Source organism: Lepisosteus platostomus, chromosome 1 (assembly GCF_059453375.1).
Source record: "Lepisosteus platostomus isolate fLepPlt1 chromosome 1, fLepPlt1.hap1, whole genome shotgun sequence".
NCBI classification, from domain to species: Eukaryota; Metazoa; Chordata; class Actinopteri; order Semionotiformes; family Lepisosteidae; genus Lepisosteus; species Lepisosteus platostomus.
In genome coordinates this window covers 6001422-6015910 of record NC_142611.1, presented here as the reverse complement: position 1 = coordinate 6015910, position 14489 = coordinate 6001422, and the positions used below count along the sequence as shown (strand labels likewise).

Genomic DNA, 14489 nt, shown 5'->3' with positions numbered 1-14489 from the left:
TCTCACATTTCTTCCTGTGCACCCACATCCTAATCTTCCTTTCACTGGCGTTTTGCCTCCCATCACAGGAGTTCATTAAATACAGTGCTTGCATCCATCTAGTGCTATGGCAGAAGCAGCTCATAATCGGATCCAGTAGCTGGGCAGGAAGGAATCGCTCGTTGACGAGTGGATTAATGAGGTACAGTTGTAGATCTAGACTATCCAATGAAACTTATCCCACGAGATTTGACATCTTTGCTCCTTGGGGTATGGAATCCAGCAGGGTTTCTGCAAAGTTATAAATTCCCGAACTTGCAAACAGCTCAGCACCTGGTAGAATGTGTTAAAGGGAGCCTTTTCTGGTTGAACTCAGTCAGTGTAGTCCTGCTCCACAGTCCCTTTGTTGATTTATAGACATGGAGACATTCTTAACCCAGAGGACCTGAGTTAGGAATCCATGTTACAGGATGTCCTTTGGAGGAAACCGGAGTCCCCAAGGAAGAAAACTGAAGAACATTCAGACTCCACACCGAACGGTCTGGAATAGATCTAATAATCAAAGAACAGGGAAACAGCAGAGCTAACCATCTTTATTAAATGAAAAAACTACTCTACATATCTAATTTCAATCAAATAAACTCTATCACATATTTCAAATTGGACTTTACATATGAATACAGAATAAGAAATAAGAAAACAATATTCACCTTTTAAAATAACCTCTAACTCTAACTTACATTCAAGAATAAGTGTGGGTATTTACTGGAAAGACTGATAAAGAAAATCATTCAACACCAACATTACGGAAGCACTTAAATTAAGTTAGGAAAGACATCTGTGGTTCTTTCTTTCTAATGTTACGAAATACCTTAAACTTTTCTTTGTCATTAGAGATTTCTGTATTGCTTGAAAACTTTTTCTTTGAAAAAATGACTTGCATCGGTAATATTATTCTCCGTCGAGAGATTTACATAGCTTTTAATTAATGTAATAGACACAAAAGTTTAAAAACGTCCAGCATTTAAAAAGTTAACTGAATAACAAAAATAGACGCCTCTACAGTAAGTACCGCATATCAACAATAAAAGATACAGACAGCCATACAAATGGATTATTACTGTGTGGATTTCTTTTGAATAAAATGTTCCAAACGTAATAATGGATGATTGCAGTTTCAAAAACGGATAGTTGGACTGTTTGTTCTGACTTAGGGCTCTTAAGCATCTGATAAAACATTTTTTTCCGCCGCTACTGCATTTGCAATTTACTGATAAAATGATAGTTGTGGTTTACCAACAGACCACTTCAAACAATTACGCTTCACTAGCCTTCGTCAAGGGATGCAACCGATTGCATGTACTGTACGTACTCTGCCTCTAATAATATACCGTGTTACTGTATATTGTTGTGCGAAATCTATGCCTAAAAATAGTAATTCAGGTGAAATGCTAAACGGCTCTTCTGTTCATTGTGTCTGTACATTACTTAGCGATTGTCTAGTAGCTTATGGCTAACATTAATTTTACCTGACAAAGTCCACACATGTACTGTACAGTATATAAACAATAAAGCCTTACACCACTTGTCATTTGGAGCGCCTATCAATGTACCCCTCGCAAACAGTACCGCATCTTTCTGGTATGCTGTAACTTAGCACCTTTCTGTACGCAGTCTTTACAAATACAACTTGTAAACCTAAATGCAACACTCGACCAGATGCTCTTCTTCGCTCACTGCTGAGCTGTGGAACTCACACGACGTGCTGATCTTCAGCGCTTCTGAGCTGGTGTGAATCACGGCTACAGTATGTACAGTATGTGATTTTAACGCTGTCCCACACCTCGGCTTTTTATGGGATCACTGAGCTTTCAGGATGTTTTCATGCTAATGTCTGATACACGTGGTTCACAACCGCAAGATCTGAACTGTGAGGTTTTTCAGAAAGGAAGGCGAGGAGGAGAGAAGATGCTATTTCCCTCTTTGCAAGAAATACAGTTCGTAGGGGGGGTCTCCTGCATCGTTTATAAAGAGCACAAATCGAACTCTATTTCCTTGATGTGCGTTTGTACCAAAAAGGGAGATAGCTTTGCGCTGGGTTTTTTCTCCTTTTTTGTGCTTTCTGGAAACTGAAAGACCCAAGAGGGCTGAATGGGAAACAATAATGAGAGACATCTAAAACACCAGCGCTTGATGTTACAACATGCAAATCTGGTTTAATAGTAAGTCGTTCTGCATGTGTTGTCTGGCTTTGTATAATCGCATTGCTTGCCCCTATCTGTTGATTCATTCATACTGTATATAGTGTACTGTCATTCGAGATAATTGAAACAGTATCATTAATGCAATCTAGAGCAAGTGCAGAAATATTGCAATTAAGGAGGAGCATTGTTTCTTAATACATATACGTTTTAGCTTAGCATTCAAATTACAGTATCTTAATTTATTAAGTGAAAAAACATGTGGTGGTCTATTTCCTGCTATATTATCCTACACTACCTTAATTTGATAATTCTACGGATAAAAAGTGTAGTTTTCACTCGTTAGTTGTTTCTCAAATTCCTTTACGTCGGCGTGGTACCGTATCCGTGCAGTGTTCGAAAGTATTGGCGAATGTCTGAAAAGATGAGGAATTAATATGTGTTGAATGTGGTTTTGTGTTACCAGGTGAAAGTTTTCCGGTAGCTCTCGGGGGCAGTGGTTTGTCGGATAGTCCTAGACTTCAGAAGGAATATCACCTGCTAAGAACTGGCTTCACACACGGGGCGAAGGCTGGGAATTCGTTCCAGCGCCGTGTTTTCGCGATGAAGCGGAGGCAGAAGAGAGTTCTGCAGATGACCTTTCTTTTCATGGTGGCTTTGATTTTCCTGCCTAACATCGGTCTGTGGTCCCTTTACAAAGAAAAACACCTGATGAAGTCGCCAGAAGCTGGGGAGCAGGTAGGTTAGGTTGCACATACAGTACATAACTGTCCTCTTATCCGTCTGCTTCCAAACCCACATCGTTTCGGTTCGTTGGCTAATACTTAAGTTTCTGTGAGTGAAATGCTCTACGCTCTTTTACAAAGACGTTGATCAAAGACGACTGCTTCTGCCTATAAAAATGCCAGGCTTGAACAGAGCACAAAGGCTAAATTGTTACACACTACACAGTACGGTACGCTACATTGTATTTAATTGCAGCAAGCTGTTATTTGAGTTTAAGCAAACTTTGCTAGGTTAAGCGCTGGCGTTCTTGTTTTTCAAGAAAAGAGAAAAATGAATTTTACATGTATGAAAGGTCATTTTCAATAAATATTGTATCTGACGAATTAAATGTTTTTATTGAGGTATTGTTCACAGTTCTAACAGTTCACGTGTGTTGCCTATTGGCAGTAGCTGTACTGTATACTGTTGAAATCTGTTTTGACTGTTTTGAAGTTTAGTCTTGACTTGTAAATGTTAAAACATAGCATTACCTCTTAAACATTAGTGACGATCAGGGTGTAAACTGGAATATGAAGAATTTGTAGAAATGCCCACCGTAAATAAACGAAATGATCTGCTCCTTGTCTTTTGAAGCAAACGTTAGACATTTATTTTAATGTCAGGTCTAGTCTAGGTAAAATATTTTAAAACGTGCGTAGGCGTTACATCCTTATCTCTCTAATTTTTAATTAAAATTTGAATGATTCAAAGTTCTTAATAAAATCCCAACACTGACTTTGTTAATCGACTTTGTTGTTGACTTTGTCAGGTTTTAGCACGATGTTGCAGCAGCCTTCTCATCTATTATGCTGGGCCTGGGTTCAAAGAGTCAGTGGGATAGAAGAGGTACTGGTAGACCTGTAGGTGGCGCTGTCCGTTGCTTTTTTTTGACACCAGCATAGTATATCAACTCAATACAGATTAGAAACGTACTCTGGTCGCGTTAGCAAGTTTAATGTTGAGGTGATTCAAATCTGTGTGAACCACTAACATTCCAAGGGCAAGAGAACGAGTAAAAGAAAATAAAAGGTTTTCAGTAGTGGGGAAGATAAACAAAACGTTGGAAATTCGCACTGATGATAGATGTGCAGATTATTTCGGATTTGTATTTGTAATGTATTGATTTGTTTTAAGACCCATTTGATGAGAACATTTCTTCATGATAAAATAAACACAAGGTCTCATACAGCTGACCTACTGACAGCTGCAGAACATACAGTACAGTGAGACACACAGTACAGTACCATGACTATATGAGAGAGGTGTTGAACATATTTAAATGTGGTTGTTTTCATTAACTGTGCTGTTTTCCAGTTAGGAGATTCAAGAAATGAAAACATTGCATTGGGACCCTGTGTGAGATTCAAAACTGCTGTACTTTCACAGAATTCGAATTTTAAGTTGACGATCCAAGTAAAAAAAAACATTAAAAATATTTTGCGGTAGCAGGCACCGAAGTTAAAAGTATAGGACTGCCTTTGTTTCTGACCCAAGCTACAAGGAATGTTCATTTTTGTATTAAAAAGTCTCAGGGGTACTGTCATCATCATTCTAGAATAAAATAAGGACAAACAGTCACAAGTGGACATTCTGAGGAAGTGCTTCCTGGCTGAAAATAAGATGTTCAGTAAAGTAGCTCTTTACTCAAGACATTGTGGATGCCGGAATCAAGCATCCAGTCATATAGCCCCTGTTGTCCAAAGAGGCTACATCTGGATGAAATGTGGATATTTTATTTTCCACACATTTCTTGACAAGAAAGATGGAATGAATGACATCCTCTTATTTCGAATCTCTCCTATGTTCTTCATATCTCAAACAGGATAAAGCTTTTGATTTCTGCTGTACAAGCCTTGGTCTGTAAGCTTTTTTAATGTCCTGTTTCCTGAAACGTATAACATGAATGCCTTTGAGATGTTGGGTTATGGAAAAACGTCTTCTGCAGATGTAAAGATATCCGACCCTGTATGTCCAGCTGAAACCATTATCAACTTGTAACCATACAGAGAGTTTTTATAATGACTAAAAATAATACTCAACCTTCACAGAAGCAGGTCATATCCAAAACAATTGAACAAACATGTGCAGGTGAAATTATTGGTTCTAATTGTTGATCGTTACTTGTTTTTTTTTTAAAATATTTATCATAGGTTTTTGCTTTATTTTTAACAACTAATTAACAGTTTTTGTTTGAGGAGAAAGGCAGTTACGTTCAAACTTATTTTTGTGGTTGCATGCAGCCCTGTATCACTGATGCTCTAAGGAATAGAGAAGGTACTGTATCATTTTGAAACTTTTATTCTCTATTCTAATTTGCTTCAACCAATCATGTTAGGCAGATACATCATTTTGTCATAGTGCAAATGTCTATTAAGAGAAATGTTTAAACGGTATGTACTGTTTAGGGCTTTAGACCTGACTGACCCCAAAGTATTTCGGGAGATCTTTATTCAGTTGGTTTGCTAAATCATTTTCTGGAATCATTAATAATCAGAAGGTACTGAATGTGTTCTTGTTTCTCGGTAGCTTCTACTACATTTCCTCTCTCATACCTTTCCTTCTCTTTTTTTATTCCTTTTGAGCTCAGGGAATCTGGGAAGAAGGTTCTCTTGAGGAATATTGCAGGTTCAAAAGAAGTACTTTATTCTTCTTTTTTTAAAGATATTCATGGTATTGTTTTGGTTGCTGCAGAATTGCACAACTGAAAATGTATGTTTTGAAGCAATATCTGATGTATGTTTTGGTTTCTACATCTTTCCATTATCAGGTGGCTGCTTACTATACATTAGTAATGTGCACGGGATTTGTTTTACATGCAGCATACTGCACATTTGTTCATGATGTACTTTGTTGTGCATGTTTTGTGTTGTACTTTTAAATGTAATGGCACATGTTTGTTGCCGTATGATGGCACACTGGGAATCACTGCTGCAACGCAGCTCTGGTCCCTTGGTTCAAGCAGTGGGTAAATCTTCATGCCATCCTGCTGTGGATGATTAATTAAAAGACTTATTCAGTAACTGGCAGAGGACTCGTTTCATTTTGGTTGTTTGTTTTCATTTTCTTGTGCAAAGGAATGTAAAAATGACTGCAGGTGGACTTTGTTCTGTGAAGCATCCAGAAATATTTTAAGGTACAGTGTTTGCCATTCATTTTTAAAGAAGTCTTTCTTTGGTAGTCGCACGGGTCTAACTGAAGGTCAATAAAAAACATGCTTGATTTGTGTTAATATACCTTCTTACACCATTGTCAATTGCCATACATTAGAATTTTTTATTTTTTTTTCCGGGAAATGCCAAACATTTGAAATAACATGAGATTAAATTTGAAGAGCATGAAATGACATGTAACTATGAGTGAATCTGCTCCTCACATCCGTCCATTTATCCTGGTAAAGGTCATCTAACCCAATATTAATCATATTATTATTTTGACCCCTATATTCATATGGGTATCCTATATCCTGCAGGATTTTAAGTACCCACATGTTTTCAATACAGGACCTGCTATGTGTGCACGCATGAATATACAGTACAGTACAAACAGAGAGAAACTTATCTGCACAGACTTTTAATGCACTACTCAATTTAGGCTTAAATTGATCCATACATCCCATTAGGAAAACCAAATTAATTTTGTTATTCCATATAATAATTTATTAATTTATAATACTTGGTCAAATGTCCTGTTGAAAAGCGACAAAGCCATACAGAAAATGAAAAAGACTAATACAAATGGAGCCCCACACATGTCCTAATGTGTTTACTGATATATTGACAATGGTTTTTGTTTCGTCTAGTCCAGATCAGTGTCTGAAAAATTATTTAGGCAATGACGTGAGTAGCTCTTTAAAAAGGGAATGTAAAAATTGCTGACACCTGCCAACCATGGTTGATGTCATATTGCTTTTAAGTCAGACATTTAAATACCTTCTTCTGAGTGTTTTTCTGCTGCAGTTCTAAAATGTGTTTTAAACTAGTTTTACAGTCAAGTGAGGGCAGATTTTAGAATGACAAGCCGATTAATAAAATACCTTTTTGTAGTCTTTCTGAAATTTAAGCTGCAATGAGGTTTTACATACAAACGGATAAAAAGGTATATTATGGTGTACTTCACAATGAGAAATCCAACAGTTAATGTGAATTGATGCTGCTAAATGTATGGAAATATTTAATGTCTGTCTGCTTCACTTGGCTAAAAGGGTGAGACTAAGAAAGTGCTAAGATATGATGAAAACTCATACGCAATGACAACTTTCCTTGCCCTCAGGCTTTTACAACGTCTGAGCCTTGTCGTGCTTTTCAAAATTCTCAGGTCTTAAACAACAACCTTAAATAATTCATTTCTTTAAAATTTTAAAGTAATTGCTTACTGAAATGTGAACAAAGTATTTATATCTTGAATCTAATATGATGCTGGGTTCTAAAGGTTTTTTTTGCTTAAGACGTACGTGTACATAGAGGGTTCAGAGGAGAACACCCTTGATTCAACTAATTAGATAACCTTCCTTCCTGGTGTTGTCTGCTCCTTGACCCTCCACAACTTCATGCTGACCAGGCTCTGACACACCTCTATCCAAGTAATGTTGTTACCCCTCTATCCAAGTAGGATACAGTCTAGATAAAATACTAAAAATACTCACGACATAGCTCTCTCGTTTCTTATTCAGTCCTTCTTGCATTGTTTCATTTTGAAATTAAAACTAATACATTCTCCAAATACAGGTGCACAGCTAAAACGACATTACAGTCAGAGTTGTCCATATGACCCCTTCTTTCTAAGAAAGTTCCAGTTTCTCTCTTGCATACCAAATTCATATTACCTTACAGCTGTTTAGCCTAAAGAAGAAAAGCACACTGGCAGTACATAAACATTTCCACTGATTGCTTATAGGAAAAGTTTGAGAAACGTTAAAATGGACATCATAAATCCATGAAGAAAATCAAACTTAATGTAACGAGGCAAGACATCCCATCTTGATCTGCATTCTTTGGCTGGTTGGGCAAGTCCATGAGGTCTCATAGAGTTATTAAATAATCCTCTAGCTAGTGCTGAAGATCTTCCACTCAGGATGGTCATTTGGGGATCTTCACACATGTCACACAAAACAATCCTCACGCAGATGGTAAATGAAGAGATGCTGGCTAATTCCTGGGTTTATTAAGATTGAAAAGCAAACAAAAAGGTTTTATGGAAAACGATATAGCTCACTTGAGCCCTGCCTACACACAGACAGCATCCTGTCTTAACTCAGTACAAACACTTACATGTACAACATGTGGAAGTGGCTGCCACCCACATGCATTTGGTCTACTGACATTTTGCTTGCTGGCTTACTGATCACCATTGACTCTACTAATAATCCCTTTTATAAAAACACCATGTGAAAACATCACAGTTTCCAGTCAATCAATGATAAAAGTCTGCAAACTATTTACTATATTGTGGGGACATGATACTGTACAGTGCCAGCATGCGTTGGATTCCTCATTCATAGTTTGCTTACATGTGTCCCATTTAAAACTGGTTTCATCAGGTTGTTTTGTCAGCTCTTCCTTTATAGTCTAACTCCAATCTTTTCAACTATGCCAGTACCTTCAGGGTGGTTTGGTGGGGAGCATATTTTATGGTGCTTCATATACTATACCTGGCAGAGATATAGTGAGAAAACTAGTATAGTGTTGTGAATGCTTTTCAGGAACCTCAGCGATGTACAATAGCACACGTAATTCATAATTCATATTCAAAATAACACAACAAAACTCAGAGTAACATTAAAATATACCATACATTAAAAGTGATGGGGAAATTATTAGCTTTATGAAACTTTTGAAGCTTTAAACAGATGCAGAGTCTCTGATGGACCTGGCCAGTGAGCTCCACAGATGTAGTGCTGCACAAAGACAAGACTCAATTCTTTGAAGACTCTGGAGTTCTGGTTTGTTCTTGATAGTTTTTGTAATAAAAAAGAAAACTAATAATAATAATAATAAACTTTATTTTATATGGCGCCTTTAAAGGTGGCTTCTCAAAGCGCTTTACAGGATGACAATAACAATAAATAAGAGAATACAACAATAAATAAGAAGAAAACACAAGATAAAACACAATTACAATATATAGAGGAGACCATGGATGGTGGTACTAAGAAGAGCAGAGAGGTGAAGAATGGAACCAGTTAAAATACAAGTGAAAAAAGAATGACGATGTATTTGAATAACTATTAGATATTACTGGGAAAAATAATGTTGAAGTACGGTGATTCTTTTCAGAATGAAAGGTTATAAGGGTATCAAATAAATTTAAAAGCCTATCTCTGGGAAACTTTCCACAGCTACCACAACAAAACCTTGATCTCTTTCAGTGTGGAGTGCATGTGCAGCAGGCAAGCATGTCATATCGTGAGCACTTGCTGATGACTCATTCCTCCTGGAAATCATTCTGGGCAGTGATATTAAAGGATGCCTTGACTGCTCTTTCCGATGAGTCTGTATCCACATTATGCTGGAACAATTACGGTTTCAGAGATCCAGAATCTCTAATGTACCTAGCATTTTCTTAAACCTGCATTTTGATAATCCCTCTGCACAGAGACTTTCAGCACAAAATGTTTTATTTATACTGTATAATTACGAGACTGTCCCTTTTACTTGTGCTATAACTGAGATAAATATACTGTATGTATAAAAAGTTGTATCTCATAGGTATTTAATTTACATCAAGAATTTTTTCACACTCCTCTTTTTGTTAACTACCTAAGGATGTGTTATCTGTGAGCAACATGATTCTGTGAATTAGTATCTGAGGGTACTAAGATAAGTGGAGAGCACTAAGAACAGGTGGTACTAAAATACACCCTTTGGTGACATTTATTTATTGCCTTTCATTAGCTTTTCTCACTTTCCCAGTGCTGATGATTACGAATCTTGTAGAATTAGGTTGCTAATGAGGCATAAAATGTAATTGTGTAACATAATTGGTCAAGAGGAAATTCAGCTTGGTCAAAGTTGGTCTTGGAATGTGTTCTGATAGCGTTACTACAGTGTCTCCTTGAAAATATTACATTAATAAATTAGTTCTATTTCATTTTTTCTCCCGGTCAGCACAGTACTACCCTTCAGTGTAAAATACTGTTCTGTGGGGTAAACAGTCAAAGGGTGTTTGTACAGTCTTGGTGTCTGTCCTTATAAAACGTCTATATTAGACAAGTTCTCTTCTGCTACAGTATATCTAGCACTATTTGAAAAGCAGCAAAAGTAATAAAAACATGTAGAAACTAATATAATTATTATTAGCCATACAGTAAAATTTTAAAGATTAATTTGAATAAAAAAGTTCTCTGCATGTAAATATTCCTGTTCTGTTTGGCTGTACATAGTTATTTAGATTTTTACAATGATGTTTCCTTTACACATTTTTAAACTACAAATACAGCTCTTTTCCCATGTAACACTTATAACATTTAAACATCATTTAAATATAGAGATGTACTGACATTTATTTTTCTTAGTCAATTCTTAAATGTGTACTTTAAAAGTATCTCTAAAAATCAATGATTTTATTTACCCCTTGAAAACTACTTCTAACTTTTTTCGTTGGGAAATTTACATTTATTTTAGATATTTGTTTTCTAATTATTTCCACTTACTGGGTTTAAACTGTTTTTTTTTTTACTTATTCTGTTTCACAGAATGTATAAACAGTAAAAGCTGGACTATTTCATGTGAACTCACCTCTGGTCTTGACCAAAGCTGTCAACATCAAATGCTTCCTCTAAACACGTACTGTAGCTCACACATGACTTTTGAAGTCTGACAATTCAGTGTAATGTGGGTGGAGGGTTTGTGAGTGAGATGGGGATCCAGCCTTCAAAGGTTCAGCTGTTATTAAAATGCAGTGTTTAGACTGTGCTCTTTGTACATGAAGTTATAGGAGGATGCCTTGCAAAAAGAAGGTTGAAATATGATTCAGATGTATTTTGAAAAGCCAAGTTACTTGTTGTGCTCATTTTTGTGCTTTAAAATATTCATAACATACAAAATACCTTCCATTGTTTTTTATTGTGGGGGAAAAAAGTAATTTAGGTATTTGTTGAGACACAAAAAGTTACCATTAACCCATGCTTGATATGATGTACAGAATCAACTGCAAATACGTCTTCTTTTAATAAGACTGGACCAACAAGCACTTTTTCAGAATTAACAAAAGTCTTATTTTGTGTTCCTGCCTGATTTATGACTCCCATGTATTACTGAATCCTTAATCCTGTATAATCAAAGTAAAAGATCATTACAGTTTTTGTTGACACAATGCAACTACTCTGATACAATCATGCTTGTGTGTACTGTATATAAGCAAATGCAAATCAAACCAACATCAGAGCACATGTACTGTAATTGCCTTAGGGGAACAAAGAGGTTAAAGTTTCTTGTAGTTGTATTAAGCTGAAAAAGACCTAACGTTTTAGTAAAATAATTGCTTTGACCATTGTGTGGAAATAAAGCAGTACATATGCACTGTATGTAGCCTAAATGCTGTCAACATAACCTTCCATATTCTCATTTGACATTATTTTCTGTATTATAATCCTAAAGGGAATGAACAAAATCTCAAATCTCATGCAGAGGCTGGGCAGTTGTTGAAAATGTTAGCTCACTTTTGATTATTTGATGCACTGCAGAGTATACTCAAACTGCCCTGTGCTATTACAATAATGCAAGTTTTCATTTACAGTACCTAAACTGCAAAGCTTTGCTTCTGTTCACGTTTCCTCTGTATCTCTCTGGAATACACAAACAATGAGGCCTCTTGGATAAACGATATGAGAATAAAAGTGATGTAGATCTGGCGTTTTATCAGAGGTTGAAGAGAAACCGTTAATTTGGAAAACAGTGCCTTAAACCGGTATTTATAACATCTGGGCTTGAAGTTCTAAAGTTTCTTTTTTGTTGTTTAATCTCAGAAGCAATCTGACAACTGATGGTATATTATGGTTTAATGTCTTAGTGCTACTAATGATTAAATGCCTTACTTCATATAAATCTAATTAAATTATAAAAATAGCAAGGTCTGTTAGATGGACCAATTTAATTCTTATAATTGCACCAGTATGAAAAGCTACAAGGGTCTGAGATCTTTTGCATTAATGTTATTTGGAAAGCACCTTTGTTCCTTCCATTTTCATGGAAAATGCTTGTTAAATATGGCAGATAACTCTCACATGTATGGCTTCACTATTCATTATTATCTTAAAGCAGCAAAATACTGTATATTTTCCATAATATGAAACAAAGTACTTCAGGGTGGTCTTTTTGATGTTAGTTCATGGGCTTCTCCTTTAATAGCAGTGTGGGTTAAGAGTTAGTCATTCAAGAGTACTCCCTGTCAGACCCAGTTGATGGTTCATGATCTTGTTTGGAGTACAGTCTTGAATTTTTGGCTATGTGGTATACTGTGGTATTGCTATTTAAATTGATGGTATGGTTAAGAATGCATACAGTTTTCATATCTTTCCTTATTATGGCCAGCTCATTGTAGATGACAAATCTATTACGTTGTTGTTGATCTTTAATGTTGAGCATACCTAACAGGTGTGTAAAGTATAAAGTTTTTTTTATATCTGTGATTGCAGATGAATTTTTTAACATGCGTTGATTTTTAGGCTGCTTGCCATCACAAAACCATCTGTAAACAGTTTGCTTATTGGACCCAATGTTCAGCTCCATAACCGATCTGCTTGAATTCAGAACACGTATACTTACTGCCACAAATATTTGTTTAAAATTTAGAATCCCCAATTATTTCTTATTATATACCCACCTAGTTAGCTATTGTTGCCATGATCTGAGATTTACATCATACAACTCCTATACTGCACTGGAGAAAGAGGATAGGCATGTTCTTCTGATATGCCCATCTGTCAAAGCCATGTGTCTTTTGCTGTGAGCTCCACAGTGCCTGATGGGAGCAAGCCTACTGATGCCTATCAAGCTGCAAGAGCTGCTATTTTGCTAGAAGGAACTAACCTTACCCCTAGTATTGCTGCTGGGTGCCTCTTGCCCCTGCACAAACCCTTCATTTATAATTTATACGGTGCTTTTGTGCAAATATTGAAGAAAAGAGAAGAGTTTTATGACAAAAAAAACTACCTTCAGATGAGGAAGATGGCAATCACACTGTGACTGACACTACACTTAACCAGTGTGGTCCAAAATCACAAACTTATGATGACCATGAAGTAAAGTCCAGGATTTTATCAAAGTCCTTTTTATGTAAAACAACAGGAAAACAGGACTAGGAAACCATCCACCATGCACTGTGCATAGCAAACAAAAGCTTAATCGTACCAATGTGAGACTGTGGTATTGTAAATCCTCCAATAATTGTCAATCACCCCTACTGTGTCTATTTACAATTAGAGGTTATATAGTTACCTCTAGTGGTAGGTTAGCAACTGCTGCCCCTTCTTAAACTGGCCAGCCAACTACAGCGACATAATATTTTTTTCATATAACAGAGAGTCAGATACTTTCCAATTGCTCTTCAGATACCAGTCTTATGCAGCCAAGTCACATACAGTACCTTCCTAGTACTTCAGGTTTGTGAATAAGCTTTTCATTTTAATCATCATCATAATGATTATATGAATTTAAAGCTGGGTGGTCACTGTATTCTCTGACCCCAACCTAATGCAAATGTTAGTCCGTTCCCACCTCAGATGAGGTGCATTCACGCAAAATACACAAACGTTATGCTAGTAGAGAGATGTGTTTCCTTCGGTTGTGTAGATCCTACAGTAGATGCACATCACTGCAACACAGGGTTAGGGATATACTGTAAGGTTCTGCTGCCATGCATGTTGCAGTTTTGATTTGGTACACAGTCGAATGCTATTTCACAGTGGGCCATGGCCTTTTTGTGCAACAGTTGGTCAGCACAACAAAGGGCAGAAACCTTTGAACAGCATGCAAATTGGACAAAAACATACCGTAGTAAAATTAATTTTCTGATGGCATAAATTATTGTGTATTGACTGATTATAGGACAGGGAATGAGAAACATGAGAAATGTACTTAAGGTACTGTAACTACTGTGCTTAGGTGTTCAGCATTATGGCTTGACATATTGTGTCCTTTAGAGATTACGAGCAATTGAAATCATCCTCCCTTTGACACTTTGTGCCAAGCCTTAGAAATCTGTTCTTTTCAGTAAGCTAACTTCAAAGGACCTCATTCTTTGAAGTTAACTAGAGCAAATGCATTTGTGTTGGTCACCCATCTTGAAACGGCAAACCATCACAAAAAGATTTGTTTTATGGGTTTGGTGCTTTTAATCACTTTTGATGCGTATTGACACAAAGCTTTGCAATTGAGAAGTTGTTTGATGTATTGGCCTTAGCACCTTTTTTATCTCTTTCCTTAGATTTAAGCACTTTTTAAAAGTACAAATTCATTACTAAATATTTCATTAGGCTACCATTATAGGAATATTTCCCATTGTGTTATCAGAGTTTATTAATTTCCAAGTCTATGAGAACCTTTTTTT

The 14489-nt window shown here is 36.3% G+C and overlaps 1 protein-coding gene across 1 annotated transcript in view; it reads left to right on the top strand.

Annotated features, from left to right (window-relative positions):
- Positions 1-1581: 1581 nt before the first annotated feature.
- galntl6 (polypeptide N-acetylgalactosaminyltransferase like 6) overlaps positions 1582-14489 on the top strand; it is a 299983-nt gene continuing 287075 nt past the window's right edge. The window contains exons 1-2 of the mRNA XM_088647352.1: positions 1582-2201; positions 2647-2918. Coding sequence (XP_088503478.1) covers positions 2183-2201; positions 2647-2918 — 291 coding nt within the window. The 5' untranslated portion in view covers positions 1582-2182. The remainder of the gene's footprint in view (positions 2202-2646; positions 2919-14489) is intronic.